The sequence below is a fragment of the Oncorhynchus tshawytscha genome, linkage group LG25, assembly GCF_018296145.1.
Source record: "Oncorhynchus tshawytscha isolate Ot180627B linkage group LG25, Otsh_v2.0, whole genome shotgun sequence".
NCBI classification, from domain to species: Eukaryota; Metazoa; Chordata; class Actinopteri; order Salmoniformes; family Salmonidae; genus Oncorhynchus; species Oncorhynchus tshawytscha.
In genome coordinates, this window is record NC_056453.1 from 47335243 (window position 1) to 47359327 (window position 24085).

The following is a 24085-nucleotide window of genomic DNA, read 5'->3' on the forward strand; positions in this document are numbered from 1 at the left end:
CCACCCCAGGTGTGTGTTCCTGCCTGACAACGGGGCGTTCTTTGTGAACTATGTCATCGCGTCGGCGTTCATCGGTAACGCCATGGATCTGCTGAGGATCCCTGGTCTGCTCATGTATATGACCCGGCTGTGTCTGGCTCGCTCTGCTGCCGAGAGACGCAACGTCAAGAGGGTGAGTAGAGGAGCTCCACCTGGTGGTCAGGAAGACCTCAGTTATTCAATCTCATAAACTACATCACTTGTTGGATGAAAATAGTTATATCAAAGATTATCAATGGACTGACAAGATAATCGACTGACCGCTCTAATAATGGGAATAAATGTCCGGCATAAAACACAAAATATTTTTGGTCAAAGTTGCCAGAATGCCACATTCGTCCACTTAAATCAGTACATTTGTGACAACCTAAACATCACACAACTTCTTTTCGATCAAATAAGCCTCACGTTGCAAATTAGCAATTACATTTTATGTTGACCAAATACGACACTCAATGACCTTCATACATAAAATCCCCACTTCCACTGGTTAACGCTGTATTTGCATGTGGACAGATTTTGGGGCGGAGTCAATTCTCTCACTTCGCCTCTTCCTCTCTGGTTATATGTTACTGCAGTGTTCCCCAACCCTGGTCCTCCGGGTTGTACTGTTGGGTCTCCTGGAGAACCAGGGTTGGGAAACACTGTGCTACTGGGTCATGGTCAAATACATTTAAAACCAGTCAATTCAGGAAGAAAACGGACATTTCAATGAGGAGATTTCCATTTCAATTTACTTCCTGAATTGACTGTGTTGAAATGGAATGAACCCCAACCCAGACAAGCTATGCTTTTGTTGAATTTAAGCTTCCCTAAGGACATATAATAATATCCTCCTGTTAATGTGAGTTCCAGTTCTTATGAGTTCCAGTTCTATAACTCTATTTCTACGCTCTGCAGCACCAGGCGTATGAGTTCCAGTTCTATAACTCTATTTCTGTGTTCTGCAGCACCAGGCGTATCCGTTCCAGATCTATAACTCTATTTCTATGCTCTGCAGCACCAGGCGTATGAGTTCCAGTTCTATAACTCTATTTCTGTGTTCTGCAGCACCAGGCGTATCCGTTCCAGATCTATAACTCTATTTCTATGCTCTGCAGCACCAGGCGTATGAGTTCCAGTTCTATAACTCTATTTCTGTGTTCTGCAGCACCAGGCGTATGAGTTCCAGATCTATAACTCTATTTCTGTGTTCTGCAGCACCAGGCGTATCCGTTCCAGATCTATAACTCTATTTCTATGCTCTGCAGCACCAGGCGTATGAGTTCCAGTTCTATAACTCTATTTCTGTGTTCTGCAGCACCAGGCGTATCCGTTCCAGATCTATAACTCTATTTCTACGCTCTGCAGCACCAGGCGTATGAGTTCCAGATCTATAACTCTATTTCTATGCCCTGCAGCACCAGGCGTATGAGTTCCAGATCTATAACTCTATTTCTATGCCCTGCAGCACCAGGCATATGAGTTCCAGATCTATAACTCTATTTCTATGCTCTGCAGCACCAGGCCTATGAGTTCCAGTTCGGGGCGGCCTATGCCTGGATGATGTGTGTCTTCACTGTGGTCATGACATACAGCATCACCTGTCCAATCATCGTCCCCTTCGGTGAGCTGAGATCCACTGTTACTAACTGGTTTAGTGAGGTGATGTATTGTCCTGACTCATCGTCGGTGAGCTGAGATCCACTGTTACTAACTGGTTTAGTGAGGTGATGTATTGTCCTGACTCATCGTCGGTGAGCTGAGATCCACTGTTACTAACTGCACACTGGGCACAGAGGGTTTAAATCAACGTGGAAGAAAATATAATGGATTTGCACCAAGTCATCTACTATTGTTTTGAAGATGACATTTCGACCACGGGGTTAAGTCATCATGGTAATCCATTTTCAACATAGACAAACCTTGTATAAAATATGTTGAATTTGTACCTTTGAAACAATATCAGATCTTCCCTGTAATATCCACTATAAGAAGAACAAAACTCTAGGTTGTTAGCAATGTGCTATGTTGAGAATAATTGTTGAGGAATCTCCACTTAACAGATTCACTGTTGCTATCAATGTTATTCCAAAGGGTAGGTTCAACAGAGCACATTAAATATACCCATACTTTATCAATTATATCATCAATAATGCTATTTAGGCCTATATATGAGTTTAGGAAGTCATAAACTGCTGTTGTTAAAATTGGACCCAGGATTGATCTGAAATACACCATACATAAAGAATATGACTCAATCAAATCAAAATGGATTCAAACTGGATTTAAAGTTTGATTGAATTGAGTCCTATTCTTTAACTTGAAATGGCGAAGTGGATCCAACATATCAATTATTTATTTGTAGACAGACTGGAATTCAAGGCAGACTCAGTAGCACAGATGGAACTAGCCAATCAGTAGATGGGATCTCCTTTAAATGTTGATGTTTGGTTGCGTTGTCAATCAAACACTATTCAATATAACTTTTGTAACACAGCAGAGAGCCTAAACGTTAAGGCTCTCTTACAAACTAATGTAACATTCAACCTTAGAATGTTGAGGTGACAATAACAATAACATGTTCTCTTATGACATCATAGAGAGCGTACGTGTTCAAAGGTCTCTTGTCTGTGGGGGATCTTCACCATTGATTTAATCATCTGTGCAGAATCTTGATCTTCACTTACGCTTTAATTAAGTCTCAGTTGCAATCCAGGTGATTGGGTTGTGCTATGAGATGAAGCACAGTGATAACACGTTAAGTTTCGTTGTATAAATATCTGACAATCACATTTCAACTTGGTTATGCTTTTTTAAAACGGTTCAAAGCTCAGTGATAACATATTTAGGTGACAACTAAACCAAAACTCAGACATTGTTTTCCCGTTGGAATACATAGTAAACATAGTGGGAACATGTTGGGATATTGGCTGTCTTTTTGAATGTTTGATCATAGGTTGTAATCACATTCATCAATGTATCAACCAAATAAAACCCAATTATCCACATTGAAATGACGTAGTGTGCCCACTGGGTGGCTTTATGCATTGGGCTGGCTTTCCCAAAGCTTTGGTAGCTAAAATATATGTGTGTGTGTCCCGGGAATATTTCTTGCCATCACCTGACTAGTAGGTTATTTATCACCTGACTAGTAGGTTATTTATCACCTGACTAGTAGGTTATTTATCACCCGACTAGTAGGTTATTTATCACCTGACTAGTAGGTTATTTATCACCTGACTAGTAGGTTATTTATCACCTGACTAGTAGGTTATTTATCACCCGACTAGTAGGTTATTTATCACCCGACTAGTAGGTTATTTATCACCCGACTAGTAGGTTATTTATCACCCGACTAGTAGGTTATTTATCACCTGACTAGTAGGTTATTTATCACCTGACTAGTAGGTTATTTATCACCTGACTAGTAGGTTATTTATCACCTGACTAGTAGGTTATTTATCACCCGACTAGTAGGTTATTTATCACCCGACTAGTAGGTTATTTATCACCCGACTAGTAGGTTATTTATCACCCGACTAGTAGGTTATTTGTCACCCGACTAGTAGGTTATTTGTCACCTGACTAGTAGGTTATTTATCACCTGACTAGCAGGTTATTTATCATCTGACAAGTAGGTTATTTGTCACCTAACTAGTAGGTTATTTTTCACCTAACAGAATAACTATGAGAAAGTAACAATGATAAGTCAATGTTTGACAGTCAATATTCCCGGGACATGTTCCATTTCTAAAATGACGAGGGGAAGGGACCCCTGTAGTGGGGTTTAGGGACAAGCTAGTTTTTAGGCCCACTGACTGTCTCCGCTCCCCCCTCCCTCCCTCTCTCTCCGCTCCCCCATCCCTCTCCTCTCTGCTCCCCCTCCCTCTCCTCTCTCTCCGCTCCCCCTCCTCTCCTCCTCTCTCCCCCTCCCTCTCCTCTCTCTCCCTCCCCCTCCCTCTCCTCTCTCTCCGCTCCCCCTCCCTCCCTCCCCTCTCTCTCCGCTCCCCCTCCATCTCCTCCTCTCCGCTCCCCCTCCCTCTCCTCTCTCTCCTCCCTCCCCTCCCTCTCCGCTCTCTCTCCGCTCCCCCTCCCTCTCCTCTCTCTCCGCCCTCTCCTCTCTCTCCCCTCCCTCTCCTCTCTCTCCAGCTCCCCCTCCCTCTCCTCTCCTCCGCTCCCCCTCCCTCTCTCTCTCTCCTCTCTCTCCCCTCCCTCTCCTCTCTCTCCATCTCCCCCTCCCTCTCCTCTCTCTCCGCTCCCCCCTCCCTCTCCTCTCTCTCCGCCCCCCTCCCTCCCTCGCCTCTCTCTCCGCTCCCCCTCCCTCTCCTCTCTCTCCGCCCCCCTCCCTCCCTCTCCTCTCTCTCCCCCCCTCCCTCCCTCCCTCTCTCTCCGCCCCCCTCCCTCCCTCGCCTCTCTCTCCGCTCCCCCTCTCTCCCCCCCCCCTCCCTCATCTCTCTCCCTCCCCCTCCCTCCTCTCTCTCCGCCCCCCCCCTCCCCCCTCTCTCTCCCTCCCCCTCCCTCTCCTCTCTCTCCGCTCCCCCTCCCTCCCTCCCTCTCTCTCCCTCCCCCTCCCTCTCCTCTCTCTCCGCTCCCCCTCCCTCTCCTCTCTCCCGCCCCCCTCCCTCCCTCCCTCTCTCCCCCCTCCCTCCCTCTCCTCTCTCTCCGCCCCCTCCCCCCTCCCTCTCCTCTTTCTCCGCTCCCCCTCCCTCTCCTCTCTCTCCGCTCCCCCCCCCTCCCTCTCTCCCCCTCCCTCTCCTCTCTCTCCGCTCCCCCTCCCTCTCCTCTCTCTCCAACCCCCTCCCTCCCTCTCCTCTCTCTCCGCCCCCCTCCCTCCCTCTCTCTCTCTCCGCTCCGCCTCCCTCTCCTCTCTCTCCGCTCCCTCCTCCCTCTCCTCTCTCTCTCCGCTCCCCCTCCATCTCCTCTCTCTCCGCCCCCTCCCTCCCTCTCCTCTTTCTCCGCCCCCCCTCCCTCCCTCGCCTCTCTCTCCGCTCCCCCTCCCTCTCCTCTCTCTCTCCGCTCCCCCTCCCTCTCCTCTCTCTCCGCTCCCGCCTCCCTCTCCTCTCTCTCTCCTCTCTCTCCGCTCCCCCTCCCTCTCCTCTCTCTCCGCCCTCTCCTCTCTCCCCTCCCTCTCCTCTCTCTCCTCCCCCTCCCTCTCCTCTCTCTCCGCTCCCCCTCCCTCTCCTCTCTCTCCCCTCCCTCTCCTCTCTCTCTCTCCCCCCCCTCCCTCTCCCTCTCTCTCCGCCCCCCCTCCCTCCCTCTCCTCTCTCTCGCTCCCGCCTCCCTATCCTCTCTCTCCCTCTCCCTCCTCCCTCTCCTCTCTCTCTCCTCCCCCTCCATCTCCTCTCTCTCCGCCCCCCTCCCTCCCTCTCCTCTTTCTCCCCCCCCTCCCTCCCTCGCCTCTCTCTCCGCTCCCCCTCCCTCTCTCTCTCTCTCTCCCCCCTCCCTCTCCTCTCTCTCCGCTCCGCCTCCCTCTCCTCTCTCTCTCCTCTCTCTCCGCTCCCCCTCCCTCTCCTCTCTCTCCGCCCTCTCCTCTCTCTCCCCTCCCTCTCCTCTCTCTCCGCTCCCCCTCCCTCTCCTCTCTCTCCGCTCCCCCTCCCTCTCCTCTCTCTCCTCTCTCCCCCTCCCTCTCCTCTCTCTCCGCTCCCCCTCCCTCTCCTCTCTCTCCGCTCCGCCTCCCTCTCCTCTCTCTCCGCCCCCCTCCCTCCCTCGCCTCTCTCTCCGCTCCCCCTCCCTCTCCTCTCTCTCCGCCCCCCCCCTCCCTCTCCTCTCTCTCCGCCCCCCTCCCTCCCTCGCCTCTCTCTCCGCCCCCCTCCCTCCCTCGCCTCTCTCTCCGCTCCCCCTCTCTCTCCGCCCCCTCCCTCCCTCCTCTCTCTCCGCTCCCTCCTCTCTCTCCACCCCCCTCCCTCCCTCGCCTCTCTCTCCGCTCCCCCTCCCCTCCCTCGCCTCTCTCTCCGCTCCCTCCTCCCTCTCCTCTCTCTCTCCGCTCCCCCTCCATCTCCTCTCTCTCCGCCCCCTCCCTCCCTCTCCTCTTTCTCCGCCCCCTCCCTCCCTCGCCTCTCTCCGCTCCCCCTCCCTCTCCTCTCTCTCTCCGCTCCCCCTCCCTCGCCTCTCTCTCCGCTCCCCCTCCCTCTCCTCTCCTCTCCGCTCCCCCTCCCTCTCCTCTCTCTCCGCTCCCGCCTCCCTCTCCTCTCTCTCTCTCTCTCTCTCCGCTCCCCCTCCCTCTCCTCTCTCTCCGCCCTCTCCTCTCTCTCCCCTCCCTCTCCTCTCTCTCCGCTCCCCCTCCCTCTCCTCTCTCTCCGCTCCCCCTCCCTCTCCTCTCTCTCCCCTCCCTCTCCTCTCTCTCCGCCCCCTCCCTCCCTCTCCTCTCTCTCCACCCCCCTCCCTCCCTCTCCTCTCTCTCCGCTCCCGCCTCCCTCTCCTCTCTCTCCGCTCCCTCCTCCCTCTCCTCTCTCTCTCCATCCCCCTCCATCTCCTCTCTCTCCGCCCCCTCCCTCCCTCTCCTCTTTCTCCGCCCCCTCCCTCCCTCGCCTCTCTCTCCGCTCCCCCTCCCTCTCCTCTCTCTCTCCGCTCCCCCTCCCTCTCCTCTCTCCGCTCCCGCCTCCCTCTCCTCTCTCTCTCCTCTCTCTCCGCTCCCCCTCCCTCTCCCTCTCTCCGCCCTCTCCTCTCTCTCCCCTCCCTCTCCTCTCTCTCCGCTCCCCCTCCCTCTCCTCTCTCTCCAGCTCCCCCTCCCTCTCCTCTCTCTCCTCTCTCTCCCCCTCCCTCTCCTCTCTCTCCGCTCCCGCCTCCCTCTCCTCTCTCTCCGCCCCCTCCCTCCCTCGCCTCTCTCTCCAGCTCCCCCTCCCTCTCCTCTCTCTCCGCCCCCTCCCTCCCTCTCCTCTCTCTCTCCCCCTCCCTCCCTCGCCTCTCTCTCCGCCCCCTCCCTCCCTCGCCTCTCTCTCCGCTCCCCCTCTCTCTCCGCCCCACCCCCTCCCTCCCTCGTCTCTCTCTCCGCTCCCCCTCCTCCTCTCTCTCCACCCCCCTCCCTCCCTCGCCTCTCTCTCCGCTCCCCCTCCCTCTCCTCTCTCTCCGCTCCCCCCTCCCTCCCTCGCCTCTCTCTCCGCTCCCCCTCCCTCTCCTCTCTCTCCGCTCCCCCTCCCTCTCCTCTCTCTCCGCCCTCCCCCTCCCTCCCTCTCCTCTCTCTCCGCCCCCTCCCTCCCTCTCCTCTCTCTCCGCTCCCCCTCCCTCTCCTCTCTCTCCGCTCCCCCTCCCTCTCCTCTCTCTCCCCCCCTCTCCTCTCTCTCCGCTCCCGCCTCCCTCTCCTCTCTCTCCGCCCCCTCCCTCCCTCTCCTCTCTCTCCGCCCCCCCCTCCCTCCCTCTCCTCTCTCTCCGCTCCCGCCTCCCTCTCCTCTCTCTCCGCTCCCTCCTCCCTCTCCTCTCTCTCTCCGCTCCCCCTCCATCTCCTCTCTCTCCGCCCCCCTCCCTCCCTCTCCTCTTTCTCCGCCCCCTCCCTCCCTCGCCTCTCTCTCCGCTCCCCCTCCCTCTCCTCTCCTCCCTCTCCTCTCTCTCCGCCCCCTCCCTCCCTCTCCTCTCTCTCCGCCCCCTCCCTCCCTCTCCTCTCTCTCCGCTCCCGCCTCCCTCTCCTCTCTCTCCGCTCCCTCCTCCCTCTCCTCTCTCTCCGCTCCCCCTCCCTCTCCTCTCTCTCCGCCCCCCCCTCCCTCCCTCTCCTCTCTCTCCGCTCCGCCTCCCTCTCCTCTCTCTCCGCTCCCCCTCCCTCTCCTCTCTCTCTGCTCCGCCTCCCTCTCCTCTCTCTCCGCTCCCCCTCCCTCTCCTCTCTCTCCCCTCCCTCTCCTCTCTCTCCGCTCCCCCTCCCTCTCCTCTCTCTCTGCTCCCGCCTCCCTCTCCTCTCTCCCCCTCCCTCTCCTCTCTCTCCGCTCCCCCTCCCTCTCCTCTTTCTCCTCCCTCCCTCGCCTCTCTCTCCGCTCCCCCTCTCCTCTCTCTCCACCCCCTCCCTCCCTCTCCTCTCTCTCCGCCCCCCCCCCTCCCTCGCCTCTCTCTCCGCCCTCCCTCGCCTCTCTCTCACTCCCCCCTCTCCTCTCTCTCCGCCCCCTCCCTCCCTCTCCTCTCTCTCCGCCCCCCTCCCTCCCTCTCTCCTCTCCCCCTCCCTCGCCTCTCTCTCCGCCCCCCCCTCCCTCGCCTCTCTCTCCACTCCCCCTCCCTCTCCTCTCTCTCCGCTCCCCCTCCCTCTCCTCTCTCTCCGCTCCCCCTCCCTCTCCTCTCTCCCCCTCCCTCTCCTCTCTCTCCTCTCTCCCCCTCCCTCTCCTCTCTCCACTCCCCCTCCCTCTCCTCTCTCCCCCTCCCTCTCCTCTCTCCTCTCTCCCCCTCCCTCTCCTCTCTCTCCACTCCCCCTCCCTCTCCTCTCTCCAGGTCTGATGTACATGCTGTTGAAACACCTGGCAGATCGCTACAACATGTATTATGCCTACCTTCCCTCCAAGCTGGACAAGAAGATCCACTCTGGGGCCGTCAACCAGGTGGTGGCAGCACCTATCCTCTGCCTCTTCTGGCTCCTGTTCTTCTCCACTCTCCGCACAGGTACGAGGTCGCCACCTAGTGGCCGTTCTGGGCCATAACAGTCTCATATACAGGGCCTTCAGAAAGTGTTCACACATCCTTGACTGTTTCCAACATTTTATTGTTACTACCTGAATTGAAAATGGATCAAATTTAGATTTTTTTTGTAGCTGGCCTACACACAAAACCCCATAACGTCAATGTAGAAATAATGTTTAATTGATTTGTAAAAATAAAAACCAGTTAACCTTTTGCCCTGAATGCTGTTGGAATGGAGAAACCAGTTAACCTTTTGCCCTGAATGCTGTTGGAATGGAGGTTAAACTTTTGCCCTGAATTGTTGGAATGGAGAAACCAGTTAACCTTTTGCCCTGAATGCTGTTAATGGAAAACCAGACATTTGCCCTGAATGCTGTTGGAATGGAAAACCAGTTAACCTTTTGCCCTGAATGCTGTTGGAATGGAAAACAATGTCCTTTTGCCAGAATGCTGTTGGAATGGAGGTTAAACTTTAAACATTGTTATACTCAGAAGTGTAGGAACTTTAGTTACAAAAGAGACATAATGAAGCTTGGGAAGGGCTGAGTGCAAGGAAAACAATGTCACATGACAGGACTGATAAGGGAAAACAATGTCACATGACAGGACTGATAAGGGAAAACAATGTCACATGACAGGACTGATAAGGGAAAACAATGTCACATGACAGGACTGATAAGGGGAAACACATGACAGGACTGATAAGGGGAAACACATGACAACTGATTAGAGCACATGACAGGACTGACTCCAAACACAGTGGGACTGATAAGGGAAAACAATGTCACATGACAGGACTGATAAGGAAAACAATGTCACATGACAGGACTGACCTAAGGGGAAACACATGACAGGACTGAATACCACCTCGGGGAAGCCACGACAGGACTGAATACCACCTGGGAAGCACATGACAGGACTGATAAGGGGAGAAACCGTTGAAGGCTCATATCACTGGGTTCCCTGCTTAGCAAGAATGATGCAATGTTTAGTGTCTGAATACCACCTCGGGGGAAGCCACGTCAGTGTCTGAATACCACCTCGGGGGAAGCCACGTCAGTGTCTGAATACCACCTCGGGGGAAGCCACATCAGTGTCTGAATACCACCTCGGGGAAGCCACGTCAGTGTCTGAATACCACCTCGGGGAAGCCACGTCAGTGTCTGAATACCACCTCGGGGGAAGCCACGTCAGTGTCTGAATACCACCTCGGGGAAGCCACGTCAGTGTCTGAATACCACCTCGGGGGAAGCCACGTCAGTGTCTGAGTTACAGCTGTATCGACAAGAAGAATTCAACTTGGTTCAGGTTCTCTAGTGTCCGTGAGTTATTTACTCAAAATTAGAGCCTAACCATACAAAATGTTATGTTTGGGGCAAATCCAATACAACACATTGTTGAGTACCACTCTCCATATTTTCAAGCATACAGGGCATTCAGAAAGTATTCAGACCCCTTCCCTTTTTCCACATTTTGTTACTTTACAGCCTTATTCTAAAATGGATTCAATTACTTTTTTTGTTTTCATCAGTCTACACACAATACCCCATAATGACAAGGCATTTTTGCAAATGTGTGTAGTTGACAGTACATGTCAAGAGAAAAAAACCAGGACGTGAGATCGAAGGAATTATCAATAGAACTCCAAGATAGGATTGTGTCGAGTCACAGATCTGGGGCATTGAAGGTCCCCAATAACACCGTGGCCTCCATCATTCTTAAATGGAAGAAGTTTGGAACCACCAAGACTCTTCCTAGAACTGACCGCCCAGCCAAACTGACCAATCAGGGGAGAAGGGCCTCGGTCAGGGAGGTGACCAAGAACCCGATGGTCACTCTGACAGAGCTCCTCTGTGGAGATGGGAGAACCTTCCAGAAGGACAACCATCTCTGCAGCACTCCACCAATCAGGCCTTTATGGTAGAGTGGCCAGACGGAAGCCACTCCTCAGCAAAAGGCACATGACAGACCGCTTGGAGTTTGCTAAAAAAGCACCGAAGACTCTCAGACCATGAAAAACAGGATTCTCTGTTCTGATGAAACCAAGATTGAACTCTTAGGCCCTGAATGCCAAGCGTCACGTCTGGAGGAAACCTGGCAACATCCCTACGGTGAAGCATGGTGGTGGCAGCATCAGGCTGAGGGGATGTTTTTTTTTCAGTTTTTCAGCAGCAGGGATTGGGTGACTAGTCAGGATCGAAGGAAAGATGAACAGATCAGAGTACATAGATCCTTGATGAAAACCTGCTCCAGAGCACTAAGGACCTCAGACTGGGGCGAAGGTTCACCTTCCAACAGGACAACGACCCTAAAGCACACAGCCAAGACAACGCAGGAGTGGCTTTGGGACAAGTCTCTGAATGTCCTTCAGTGGCCCAGCCAGAGCCCGGACTTGAACCCGATCGAACACTCTCTGGAGAGACCTGAAAATAGCTGTGCATCAATGCTCCCCATCCAACCTGACAGAGCTTGAGAGGATCTGCAAAGAAGAATGGGAGAAACTCCCCAAATACAGGTGTGACAAGCTTGTAGCATCATACCCAAGAAGACTTGAGGCTCTAATCGCTGCCAAAGGTGCTTCAACAAAGTACTGGGTAAAGGGTCTGAATACTTAAGTAAATGTGATATTACCAGTTTTTATTTGTAATAAATAAAAATGTAAAAACTGTTTTTGCTTTGTCCTTATGGGGTATTGTGTGTAGATTGAAGAGGGATATGTGATTTCTTTTGAGTGTAATGTAACAAAAAGTAGGAAGTCAAGGGGTCTGAATGCTTTACGAATGCGTTTAACCTTAAATAAGGGTTTCAAATTTGGGGAAATTACAACTCTAATTTTTAAAGATTTTTACATTTTGTCAGAAAATTCACCTCCGTCTCAGGTTCTGCTGTGGTCCAGTGGTTGCACAGCCTTTCCTCTACAGGGAGCCAGGTTCAGCAGTGGTTGCACAGCCTTTCCTCTACAGGGAGCCAGGTTCTGCAGTGTCTACCCTTCGCTCGCTCTCAATTGGGAAACATGTTAACATGAATTTAATTTAATTTGCCAAAGCAAATGAAAAGGATAATAAATAGAAGTGAAATAAACAATAAATGTAACAGTAAACATTACACAGAACAATAAAGACATTACAAATATCATATATATATATATATATATTCACTCACAGAAGTTACAAAACAATAAAGACATTACAAATATCATATTATGTCATATATCATGTTATATATATATATATATATATATATTCACTCACAGAAGTTCCAAAAGAATAGACATTTCTAATGTCATCTTATGTCTATATAAGTGTTGTAACGATGTGCAAATAGTTAAAGTACAAAAAATAAGCATAGATATGGGTTGTATTTACAATGGTGTTTGTTCTTCACTGGTTGCCCTTTTCCTGTGGCAACAGGTCACAAATCTTGCTGCTGTGATGTCACACTGTGGTATTTCACCCAGTAGATATGGGAGTTTATCAAAATTGGATTTGTTTTCGAATTCTTTGTGGATCTGTGTAATCTGAGGGAAATATGTCTCTCTAATATGGTCATACATTTGGCAGGAGGTTAGGAAGTGCAGCTCAGTTTCCACCTCATTTTGTGGGCAGTGAGCACATAGCCTGTCTTCTCTTGAGAGCCATGTCTGCCTACGGCGGCCTTTCTCAAAAGCAAGGCTATGCTCACTGAGTCTGTACATAGTCAAAGATTTCCTTAAGTTTGGGTCAGTCACAGTGGTCAGGTATTCTGCCACTGTGTTCTCTCTGTTTAGGGCCAAATAGCATTCTAGTTTGCTCTGTTTTTTTGTGAATTCTTTCCAATGTGTCAAGTAATTATCTTTTTGTTTTCTCATGAATTCGTTGGGTCTAATTGTGCTGCTGTCCTGGGGTTCTGTGGGGTGTGTTTGGGAACAGAGCCCCAGGACCAGCTTGCTTAGGGGACTCTTCTCCAGGTTCATCTCTCTGTAGGTGATGGCTCTGTAGGGTGTGTTTGTGAACAGAGCCCCAGGACCAGCTTGCTTAGGGGACTCTTCTCCAGGTTCATCTCTCTGTAGGTGATGGCTCTGTAGGGTGTGTTTGTGTTTGGGAACAGAGCCCCAGGACCAGTTTGCTTAGGGGACTCTTCTCCAGGTTCATCTCTCTGTAGGTGATGGCTCTGTAGGGTGTGTTTGTGAACAGAGCCCCAGGACCAGCTTGCTTAGGGGACTCTTCTCCAGGTTCATCTCTCTGTAGGTGATGGCTCTGTGGGGTATGTTTGTGAACAGAGCACCAGGACCAGCTTGCTTAGGGGACTCTTCTCCAGGTTCATCTCTCTGTAGGTGATGGCTCTGTAGGGTGTGTTTGTGTTTGGGAACAGAGCCCCAGGACCAGCTTGCTTAGGGGACTCTTCTCCAGGTTCATCTCTCAGTAGGTTATGGCTCTGTAGGGTGTGTTTGTGAACAGAGCCCCAGGACCAGCTTGCTTAGGGGACTCTTCTCCAGGTTCATCTCTCTGGAGTTGATGTTTTGGGAATCGCTTCTTTTTTTGTGGTTGTAGAATTTAAATGTTATTTTCTGGATTTTGATAATTAGTGGGTATCGGCCTAATTCTGCTCTTTTGCTCTCTCCTCTCCTGTCTCTCTCTCTCTCGCGGTCTCTCTCTTTCTCTTCTCTCATTCTCTCAGGTTTCTCAGCCCCTACCTCTATGTTTACCTTCAGCGTCCTGATCATCACCATCATCGTCTGCTTGTCCCATGTCTGCTTTGGACACTTCAAATATCTCAGCGCTCACAACTACAAGGTAAAACCAAACACACCCGCCAGAGAAACCTCTTATTTATAATGTTTAAGTGTTCAGTGGATTTAATTGAATTCTGTCTTTATTTATTTATTTTATTTAAAATCATTGAGATATCTTGTGCCATTTTGATCCTGTATGCAATATGAGACACGTTTAAGCAATAAGGCCCGAGTTGGTGTGGTATATGGCCAATATACCACGGCTAAGGGCTGTTCTTAGGCACGACGCAACGGGGAGTACATCGGCCATGTACCACAAACCCCAGAGGTGCATAATTGCTGTTATAGACTGGATACCAATGTGAAATTAGTGGAGTAAAAATGAGTGTTTTGTCATACGTATAGGGTCTGATATACCACGGCGGTCAGCCAATCAGCATTCAGGGCTCGAACCACCCAGTTTATAATATACCATTTATAAACACGTCTACATTATTATAATCTTAGTACATCTCACGTGGAAAACGTTTAGGATGATATATCAGACGTATTCAAGTCCCTGATTGGAGGGGAATCACCCACCTGGTGTCCCAGGTCTAAATCAGTCCCTGATTAGAGGGGAATCACCCACCTGGTGTCCCAGGTCTAAATCAGTCCCTGATTAGAGGGGAATCACCCACCTGGTGTCCCAGGTCTAAATCAGTCCCTGATTAGAGGGGAATCACCCACCTGGTGTCCCAGGTCTAAATCAGTCCCTGATTAGAGGGTAATCACCCACCTGGTGTCCCAGGTCTAAATCAGTCCATGATTAGAGGGGAATCACCCACCTGGTGTTCCAGGTCTAAATCAGTCCCTGATTAGAGGGGAATCACCCACCTGGTGTCCCAGGTCTAAATCAGTCCCTGATTTGAAGGGAATCACCCACCTGGTGTCCCAGGTCTAAATCAGTCCCTAATTAGAGGGGAATCACCCACCTGGTGTCCCGGGTCTAAATCAGTCCCTGATTAGAGGGGAATAGCCCACCTGGTGTCCCAGGTCTAAATCAGTCCCTAATTAGAGGGGAATCACCCACCTGGTGTCCCAGGTCTAAATCAGTCCCTGATTGGAGGGGAATCACCCACCTGGTGTCCCAGGTCTAAATCAGTCCCTGATTAGAGGGGAATCACCCACCTGGTGTCCCAGGTCTAAATCAGTCCCTGATTAGAGGGGAATCACCCACCTGGTGTTCCAGGTCTAAATCAGTCCCTGATTAGAGGGGAATCACCCACCTGGTGTCCCAGGTCTAAATCAGTCCCTGATTAGAGGGGAATCACCCACCTGGTGTCCCAGGTCTAAATCAGTCCCTGATTAGAGGGGAATCACCCACCTGGTGTCCCAGGTCTAAATCAGTCCCTGATTAGAGGGGAATCACCCACCTGGTGTCCCAGGTCTAAATCAGTCCCTGATTAGAGGGGAATCACCCACCTGGTGTCCCAGGTCTAAATCAGTCCCTGATTAGAGGGGAATCACCCACCTGGTGTCCCAGGTCTAAATGTCCCTGATTAGGGGGAATCACCCACCTGGTGTCCCAGGTCTAAACCAGTCCCTGATTAGAGGGGAATCACCCACCTGGTGTCCCAGGTCTAAATCAGTCCCTGATTAGAGGGGAATCACCCACCTGGTGTCCCAGGTCTAAATCAGTCCCTGATTAGGGGGAATCACCCACCTGGTGTCCCAGGTCTAAATCAGTCCCTGATTAGAGGAATCACCCACCTGGTGTCCCAGGTCTAAATCAGTCCCTGATTAGCGGAATCACCCACCTGGTGTCCCAGGTCTAAATCAGTCCCTGATTAGCGGAATCACCCACCTGGTGTCCCAGGTCTAAATCAGTCCCTGATTAGAGAGGAATCACCCACCTGGTGTCCCAGGTCTAAATCAGTCCCTGATTTAGAGAGGAATCACCCACCTGGTGTCCCAGGTCTAAATCAGTCCCTGATTTAGAGGGGAATCACCCACCTGGTGTCCCAGGTCTAAATCAGTCCCTGATTAGAGGGGAATCACCCACCTGGTGTCCCAGGTCTAAATCAGTCCCTGATTAGAGGGGAATCACCCACCTGGTGTCCCAGGTCTAAATCAGTCCCTGATTAGAGGGGAATCACCCACCTGGTGTCCCAGGTCTAAATCAGTCCCTGATTGAGGGGAATCACCCACCTGGTGTCCCAGGTCTAAATCAGTCCCTGATTAGAGGGGAATCACCCACCTGGTGTCCCAGGTCTAAATCAGTCCCTGATTAGAGGGGAATCACCCACCTGGTGTCCCAGGTCTAAATCAGTCCCTGATTAGAGGGGAATCACCCACCTGGTGTCCCAGGTCTAAATCAGTCCCTGATTAGAGGGGAATCACCCACCTGGTGTCCCAGGTCTAAATCAGTCCCTGATTAGAGGGAATCACCCACCTGGTGTCCCAGGTCTAAATCAGTCCCTGATTAGAGGGGAATCACCCACCTGGTGTCCCAGGTCTAAATCAGTCCCTGATTAGAGGGGAATCACCCACCTGGTGTCCCAGGTCTAAATCAGTCCCTGACTAGAGGGGAATCACCCACCTGGTGTCCCAGGTCTAAATCAGTCCCTGATTAGAGGAACAATGAAAACAAGCAGTGGAACTGACTGTGAGGTCCAGAGTTGAGTTTGAGGGTGATATAGTATAAAAGTCGTTACTGTGAATTATATATTATATTGTAATTATTATTATTATGAGGATATTTTCTCCCATCTATTTGCCCCCCCCCCCAGATTGACGTGGAGAATGTGGATGGGGTGGAGAACGGTCATCCAGCACGAACCTCTCCCTCTAATAAGTCAGCAGTAAGTACCACTGAACCGTTCCTATATTATCACCACATTTTGTGACGTTCCTATTCTTTTTGGACTTGGGTGAGGGTCTTTTCCGGCACACAACATTTCTTTTTCTGGAGGCAAACTGAAGTTTCGGAGCCTAAGTCTGTGTCCCTTCGTCGGTGATTGGTCAACAGTTGGGATACTTGTAGTCATTCAACGAGTGACGACTCGTTTTCATGCACATTTTTTTCATTGTAAAATACTGCACCAAACATCTTAGTTAGATGTAAAATTCTGTGTCTCTCTTTGGCAACAACTTTTAAATGAATGACAGTTATCTTACATTATTTCGGACTATTTTGAGGAAGTGTATACTGGCTACGGCGTCTCAAAATGGACAAACATTAGTATTGCTGCTTTTTTTCTCGTTTTTCAAGCCAAGGTCTTTTAAGGGAGTATGCGAGTGTTTAGTTAAGCTGGGCGGCAGCCGAACTGAAGCATGCTGACACCTTTACTCAGCCTTTACTACGTCTCCCTCCAATAAGTCAGCAGAAACTACCATTTACTCAGCCAGCCTCCATTCTACCATTTACTCAGCCAGCCTCCATGCTACCATTTACTCAGCCAGCCTCCATGCTACCATTTACTCAGCCAGCCTCCATGCTACCATTTACTCAGCCAGCCTCCATGCTACCATTTACTCAGCCAGCCTCCATGCTACCATTTACTCAGCCAGCCTCCATGCTACCATCTACTCAGCCAGCCTCCATGCTACCATTTACTCAGCCAGCCTCCATGCTACCATTTACTCAGCCAACTACCATTTACTCAGCCAGCCCTATGCTACCATTCACTCAGCCAGCCTCCATTCTACGATTTACTCAGCCAACTACCATTTACTCAGCCAGCCCTATGCTACCATTCACTCAGCCAGCCTCCATTCTACGATTTACTCAGCCAACTACCATCTACTCAGCCAGCCTCCATGCTACCATTTACTCAGCCTGCCTCCATGCTACCATTTACTCAGCCAGCCCTATGCTACCATTACTCAGCCATCCTCCATTTACTCAGCCAGTCTCCATTTACTCAGCCAGCCTCCATGCTACCATTTACTCAGCCAGCCCTATGCTACCATTTACTCAGCCATCCTCCATTTACTCAGCCAGCCTCCATTTACTCAGCCAGCCTCCATGCTACCATTTACTCAGCCAGCTACCATTTACTCAGCCAGCCTCCATTCTGCCATTTACTCAGCCAGCTACGATTTACTCAGCCAGCCTCCATGCTACCATTTACTCAGCCAGCCTCCATGCTACCATTTACTCAGCCAGCCTCCATTCTGCCATCTACTCAGCCAGTCTCCATGCTACCATTTACTCAGCCAGTCTCCATGCTACCATTTACTCCCCAGCTTGGTTACAATATCCACACTAGCACACCCAGTATGGATGTTAAAGTAGCTGTCCTCTCATACCAAAGCATAAATGAAAGAACAACGCTTCACTTTAATCTATTTCCATATCACACACTGACCTGTTTCCTTCTCCATTCTTCCCCTCCCCCTCTCTACTCCTCCCTCATGTCGTCCCCTCTCTCCTCTCTACTCCTCCCTCATGTCGTCCCTCTCTCCTCTCTACTCCTCCCTCATGTCTTCCCCTCCCCCTCTCTACTCCTCCCTCATGTCGTCCCCTCTCTCCTCTCTACTCCTCCCTCATGTTGTCCCCTCTCTCCTCTCTACTCCTCCCTCATGTTGTCCCCTCTCTCCTCTCTACTCCTCCCTCATGTCGTCCCCTCTCTCTCTCTCTATGTCTCCTCCCTCATGTTGTCCCCTCTCTCCTCTCTACTCCTCCCTCATGTCGTCCCCTCTCTCCTTTCTACTCCTCCCTCATGTCGTCCCCTCTCTCCTCTCTACTCCTCCCTCATGTCGTCCCCTCTCTCCTTTCTACTCCTCCCTCATGTCGTCCCCTCTCTCCTCTCTACTCCTCCCTCATGTCGTCCCCTCTCTCCTCTCTTCTTTCTCATCAACAGCAGATGTACATTGCCTCGGTGCTCCAGGATCCCAGCTTAGACGAGCTGGGTTCGGCTGGCAGCGGGGTCAGCGAGGGCTCGCAGGACGAGGAGATCATCCAAGTGGGGAACAGCCTCAACGAGGCCGACTTCCAGGTAGCCTAGTGGTTTTAAGAAGCGGGCCCGCAACTGGAGGGTTGCTGGTTCGAATCCCAGCTCTGAGTGGAAAAATCTGCTGCGGAGTGAGCCAGAGGGCGATTGTAGTATAGATGCAGTAGCATTGCCTGCCGTTGTGCTCTTGAGTCCTGCAGCTTCTAACTCCTCGGTGTGTGTCTGTCCTTGAGCAGTTCTCTGCAAGTTAATGGACAGTGACATATTCTGTTCCCTTTTGTCCTTCCAGAGTGGTGAGGACAGTCTTCTCGCTAACGAGGTGCGGCACTGACGTGAGGGGATGCCGGAGACCGAGGACGGGGAGAGAGAAGAAGAGACTAAGGTGTAATGTGACTGACGTGATGGATGCGCTGGTCTAGTGAATGAAGCTACGGAGCTGAAACGGACTGACAGACAGCTCTATAAGACATGAAGAGAGACCACTAAACCTTAAACACCTTGAGTCAAGAGAGAGGGACTATTTCTCTGTCTACACTAACGAACAAAGCAACACAAATACCTTTCTCATGCCTTTCACTCCTCTTCAGCTTAGGCCATGGACCACAGTTCTCCAGCATATCTTTTCCCCCCCAGAGAGACTACACTAACACCAACATGCAAAGACGAGAGAGAGAGAGCGGTGGACTACTGTCTACATTAACTAACAAAGGAAGACTACTTACTAAAGACCTCTATCAACAACTGCTTCTCTAGGATTCTCTTGCTAGGATGCTACTCTGACACTCAGACTCTACTGTAGGACTCTATTCCGGCGCTAGGACTCTACTGTAGGACTCTACCCTGGCACTAGGACTCTACTGTAGGACTCTACCCTGGCGCTAGGACTCTACTGTAGGACTCTACCCTGGCGCTAGGACTCTACTGTAGGACTCTACCCTGGCGCTAGGACTCTACTGTAGGACTCTAGTCTGGCGCTAGGACTCTACTGTAAAAACTCTGGCGCTAGGACTTTACTGTAGGACTCTAGTCTGGTGCTAGGACTCTACTGTAAAACTCTGGCGCTAGGACTTTACTGTAGGACTCTAGTCTGGCGCTAGGACTCTACTGTAGGACTCTAGTCTGGTTCTAGGACTCTAGTCTGGTGCTAGGACTCTACTGTAGGACTCTAGTCTGGCGCTAGGACCACTGTAGGACTCTAGTCTGGCGCTAGGACTCTAGTCTGGCGCTAGGACTCTACTGTAGGACTCTAGTCTGGCGCTAGGACTCTACTGTAGGACTCTAGTCTGGCGCTAGGACTCTACTGTAGGACTCTAGTCTGGCGCTAGGACTACTGTAGGACTCTAGTTGGGCGCTAGGACTCTACTGTAGGACTCTAGTCTGGCGCTAGGACTGTACTGTAGGACTCTAGTCTGGCGCTAGGACTCTACTGTAGGACTCTAGTCTGGTGCTAGGACTCTACTGTAGGACTCTACTCTGGCGCTAGGACTCTACTGTAGGACTCTAGTCTGGCGCTAGGACTCTACTGTAGGACTCTAGTCTGGCGCTAGGACTCTACTGTAGGACTCTAGTCTGGCGCTAGGACTCTACTGTAGGACTCTAGTCTGGCACTAGGACTCTACTGTAGGACTCTACCCCGGCGCTAGGACTCTACTGTAAAACCCTGGCACTAGGACTCTACTGTAGGACTCTAGTCTGGTGCTAGGACTCTACTATATGACTCTACTCCGGCGCTAGGACTAGCTAGGACTCTACTATAGGACTCTACTATAGGACTTTAGTCCGGCGCTAGGACTCTACTGTAGGACTCTACCCCGGCACTAGGACTCTACTGTAGGACTCTACCCCGGCGCTAGCTAGGACTCTACTCTCTCTAATATCTTCCTTCATGACGAATCTATCTTTTCTGATGGCAAAGTCACGCAGGGACACATAGCAGTAGTTAACTCCCTCTTCCAACTGTTGATCTAGAGCTGCCTCTGAACTGAGGCTCGGGACTGTGAAGTGAGAACAGCCACTCTCTAAGAAAAACTGCACTGGGAGCCCCGCACACTCACAACTGAGATGGGAAGAAGATTCCTTTTTTTGGCCTTGTCTTGCAGTGCAGGCTGGGGGGGGGGGGCTTTCTGTCTAGATTTCCTTAAAACTACGACTATATTGCACTTGAAAGAGAAGGATAGGTGTGTGTCTGTGCCCTACACTGGCTTGGCTTAGTGGGGTGATGTGGCTTTGGCTCGCATGTGTTTTCCTCCTCACAGAACCTTGAGTCTGGTTTGCTAGAGGTCTAGAATAGCCACTCGGGCATGCCTCGGACTTCAGAGGGGTTGGAGGGATCTTTATTTCCCCTAATCCTTTGCCTGTTCTGCCTGCATCCTTAATAGTCTCTGCACGAGAGGCTGCTTCACAACAAGCAGCTTTATATGAGAAGACGGAGATGAAATGTTTTTCAGCGTCACAATGTTAGCCTGCTCTGGTCTCCCCCTACTCTGTCCCGACCGTCTCCGGGAGTCCCTACTCTGTCCCGACCGTCTCCGGGAGTCCCTACTCTGTCCCGACCGTCTCCGGGAGTCCCTACTCTGTCCCGACCGTCTCCGGGAGTCCCTACTCTGTCCCGACCGTCTCCGGGAGTCTCTGGGTGGTTCCAGCCCTGTGTAAAAAGGAAGGTGGTCACTATGACGATGACCACTCTGTAACAAACTGAACTAACACTCCCTCATTGCTGTTTACTTTTATGTTTAGCTTTTTTCGATGTTGTTCAGCAACAAAAACTCGGGATTTGTAAAATAGCCTCTTTTTATTTTATTTTGTATTTATTTTTTAGGCATGGTTATTTTAAGTTGGTCTGAGAACTTTAATTACTTAACTACTGTTTCGACGTTAAAATGATGTAACTGGATGAATGGATCATGTAACATGGATACTGTACCTTGTAAACAACACGGTTTCTCTGTCTCCTGGCCGGTTCTGCCCAGAGAAGTGGGACTGCGGCTCCAGACTGAGCCCTAATGGAGCCCTAATGGAGCCCTAGCATAACTGAAGGAGGAAGACAGCGGAGAACCCCTAGATGATGTCCCCGGGAAGCACATATGAAGTGGATATGACAGCCCACCCTGTACCCTGTTTTGTGTCCCACAACTATGGTTGCAAAATTCACAAAATTGTCCCAGAGTTCCTAGGTTTTTCACATCTTGGTTAGAAGTTTCTTGGAATAAGGGATTTCTGGGAAAAAACCGAGGAACTTTGAAAGTTTCTGTAATTTTGCAACCTCAGCTAGTCCTCCTCTCCCAGCCAGGACTCTGTGGGACAACATTCCTCTGTAGAGGGAGAACTCGACCCTTGAACTCTTGGTCTGTGACCTGTAAATGTAGTTCCCCCAGGACTCCTTGGGGTCGCGTTCAGCAGGGGTCAGGGCACAACGTGGTTGAACGTTCAGATATATGTTATGTCGAACAAAATATGCCTCTGAAATGTAGAATAAGGAATCATGGCAACTCTATTCATGACATTTCTATCTGCAACGTTCCACAACGTTTGCCTACTGAATGTGACCCTGACCTTTTGACAGGTCCGTGTTCACTAGTTCTATCTATCTCATCGAACTGCTCTCATATCATACAAGTTCCTGTACAAGAAGACAAGCCTCTTTGTTTTGGTGTTTATGTCACTGTACTAAAGATTTATTTCACTGTTGGTTTGAACATTTTGTTTTTTTGTGGGGAGGGAAACGGGATAACGAGCTTTTAAAAGATAGTCTACCGAGTTCTGCCGACTCTAGATGGGCTCTGATTGGTTTAAGGATGCCTAGCGTCATCCAATGACAACATGAATTGTGACATCAGCGAGATACTCTTATCATGTAGTGGTCTATAATGTTAAATTAAAATTTTAAAAAGTTAAAATGATCATTGAGAATTGATAGAAATGACAATGTCCCCAACTGCCATCACTCAGCTACAGTGCTGTATACTGTATACACAGTGTTGTTAATATAGAAAACATGGACAGGACAGACAGACATGTGGGACGCAGACAATGAGTCTTAATGCAGGAAGATCAGCGGGTTTTTAGATGCTGGTGTTTTGTTTATGTTGTTTCACTTCAACACACTATCCCGATTTATCAATGGAAAAACAAAATGGATGACACCAACTTTGTTGTTTTTATATTTTTCCTTCTCTGTACTCTGACCTTTTATCTTTCAAGTAATTCAGCCGCCATAACTCACGATGTCATGTTGCTCTCTTCAAGTCGTTACAATATTCCACTGACCGGCTTAGTTTTCTTGTGCCTTGTGGCAGAACAGATCTATCCTGGTTGAACCTCAGGGGTCTATTATAACCAAGCAGAATCAATGACTTAGCCAACTATTAGATGTAATAATGACTAGATTTTTCTGGGTAATTTAAGAAAGCTAAACTCAGAGATGTGCGTTTTGGTTGTTGAGTCATCGAGAACATTCTCATTTCAAGCTCATCTAAAAAATATAAAAAAGTTATTTCAGAATATTTAAGGCAAATTAGCTGGCTAACTCATTGATCTTGCTTTGTGGTATACCCTTCTGAGCATTGTCTGGTTTAGCCTGGCTATGTGCATATCTCCTATATAACTGTCATTTCTGAAACATTTCACCTGTCCTGTTTAAAGTCTTGGTTCCACATTGTGGAAACGCATCAATAAATATGAAACAAATGTCCTTTTGAAATGTTTTCGTAGCACTAATTTGTGCAGTCAGTCAGTGGGCTGAACCATACATGCTGAGCAGCTTTCCTATTATATGCATAAACCAAGTAACAAATCTAGTGTCTAGTACACATTTAATGTACTCTGTAGTACCTCTATATAACTAGTCCAATGTAGTGTCTGATTCTGTACAGTAAAATGATGCACTCAGGATTTATCAAACGTGTTTTTTTTTTAAAGTGTTTATCAGTTGGTCTCTGAGAATAGTATCATTATAAACTCAGCAACAAAAAAGGACCCTGTCTTTTCAAAGATAATTGAAAATAAATCCAAATAACTTCACAGATCTTCATTGTAAAGGGGTTAAACACTGTGTCCCTGCTTGTTCAATGAACCATAAACAATTAATGAACATGCACCAGTGGAACGGTCGTTAAGACACTAACAGTTTACAGACGGTAGGCAATTAAGGTCACAGTTATGAAACCGTAGGACACTAAAGAGGCCTTTCTACTGACTTTGAAAAACACCAAAAGAAAGATGCCCAGGGTCCCTGCTCATCTGCGTGAAGGTGCCTTAGGCATGCTGCAAGGAGGCATGAGGACTGCAGATGAGGCCAGGGCAATAAATTGCAATGTCCGTACTGTGAGACGCCTAAGACAGCACTACAGGGAGACAGAACGGACAGCTGATCGTCCTCGCAGTGGCAGACCACGTGTAACAACACCTGCACAGTATCGGTACATCCAAACATCACACCTGCGGGACAGGTACAGGATGCAACAACAACTGCCCGAGTTACACCAGGAACGCACAATCCCTCCATCAGTGCTCAGACTGTCTGCAATAGGCTGAGAGAGGCTGGACTGAGGGCTTGTAGGCCTGTTGTAAGGCAGGTCCTCACCAGACATCACCGGCAACAACGTCGCCTATGGGCACAAACACAACGTCGCTGGACCAGACAGGACTGGCAAAAAGTGCTCTTCACTGACGAGTCGCGGTTTTGTCTCACCAGGGGTGATGGTCGGATTCACGTTTATCGTCGAAGGAATGAGCGTTACACCGAGGCCTGTACTCTGGAGCGAGATCGATTTGGAGGTGGAGGGTTCGTCATGGTCTGGGGCGGTGTGTCACAGCATCATCGGGCTGA

The 24085-nt window shown here is 50.0% G+C and overlaps 1 protein-coding gene across 4 annotated transcripts in view; it reads left to right on the top strand.

Moving 5' to 3' along the window:
- LOC112224714 (CSC1-like protein 2) overlaps positions 1 to 23146 on the top strand; it is a 93823-nt gene extending 70677 nt beyond the window's left edge. For all 4 annotated transcript variants that reach the window (XM_042305823.1, XM_042305826.1, XM_042305825.1 and 1 more), the window contains 7 exons: positions 10 to 172; positions 1540 to 1645; positions 8425 to 8592; positions 13267 to 13382; positions 16093 to 16164; positions 18169 to 18303; positions 18548 to 23146. In XM_042305823.1, coding sequence (XP_042161757.1) covers positions 10 to 172; positions 1540 to 1645; positions 8425 to 8592; positions 13267 to 13382; positions 16093 to 16164; positions 18169 to 18303; positions 18548 to 18589 — 802 coding nt within the window. In that variant the 3' untranslated portion in view covers positions 18590 to 23146. The remainder of the gene's footprint in view (positions 1 to 9; positions 173 to 1539; positions 1646 to 8424; positions 8593 to 13266; positions 13383 to 16092; positions 16165 to 18168; positions 18304 to 18547) is intronic.
- Positions 23147 to 24085: the final 939 nt, after the last annotated feature.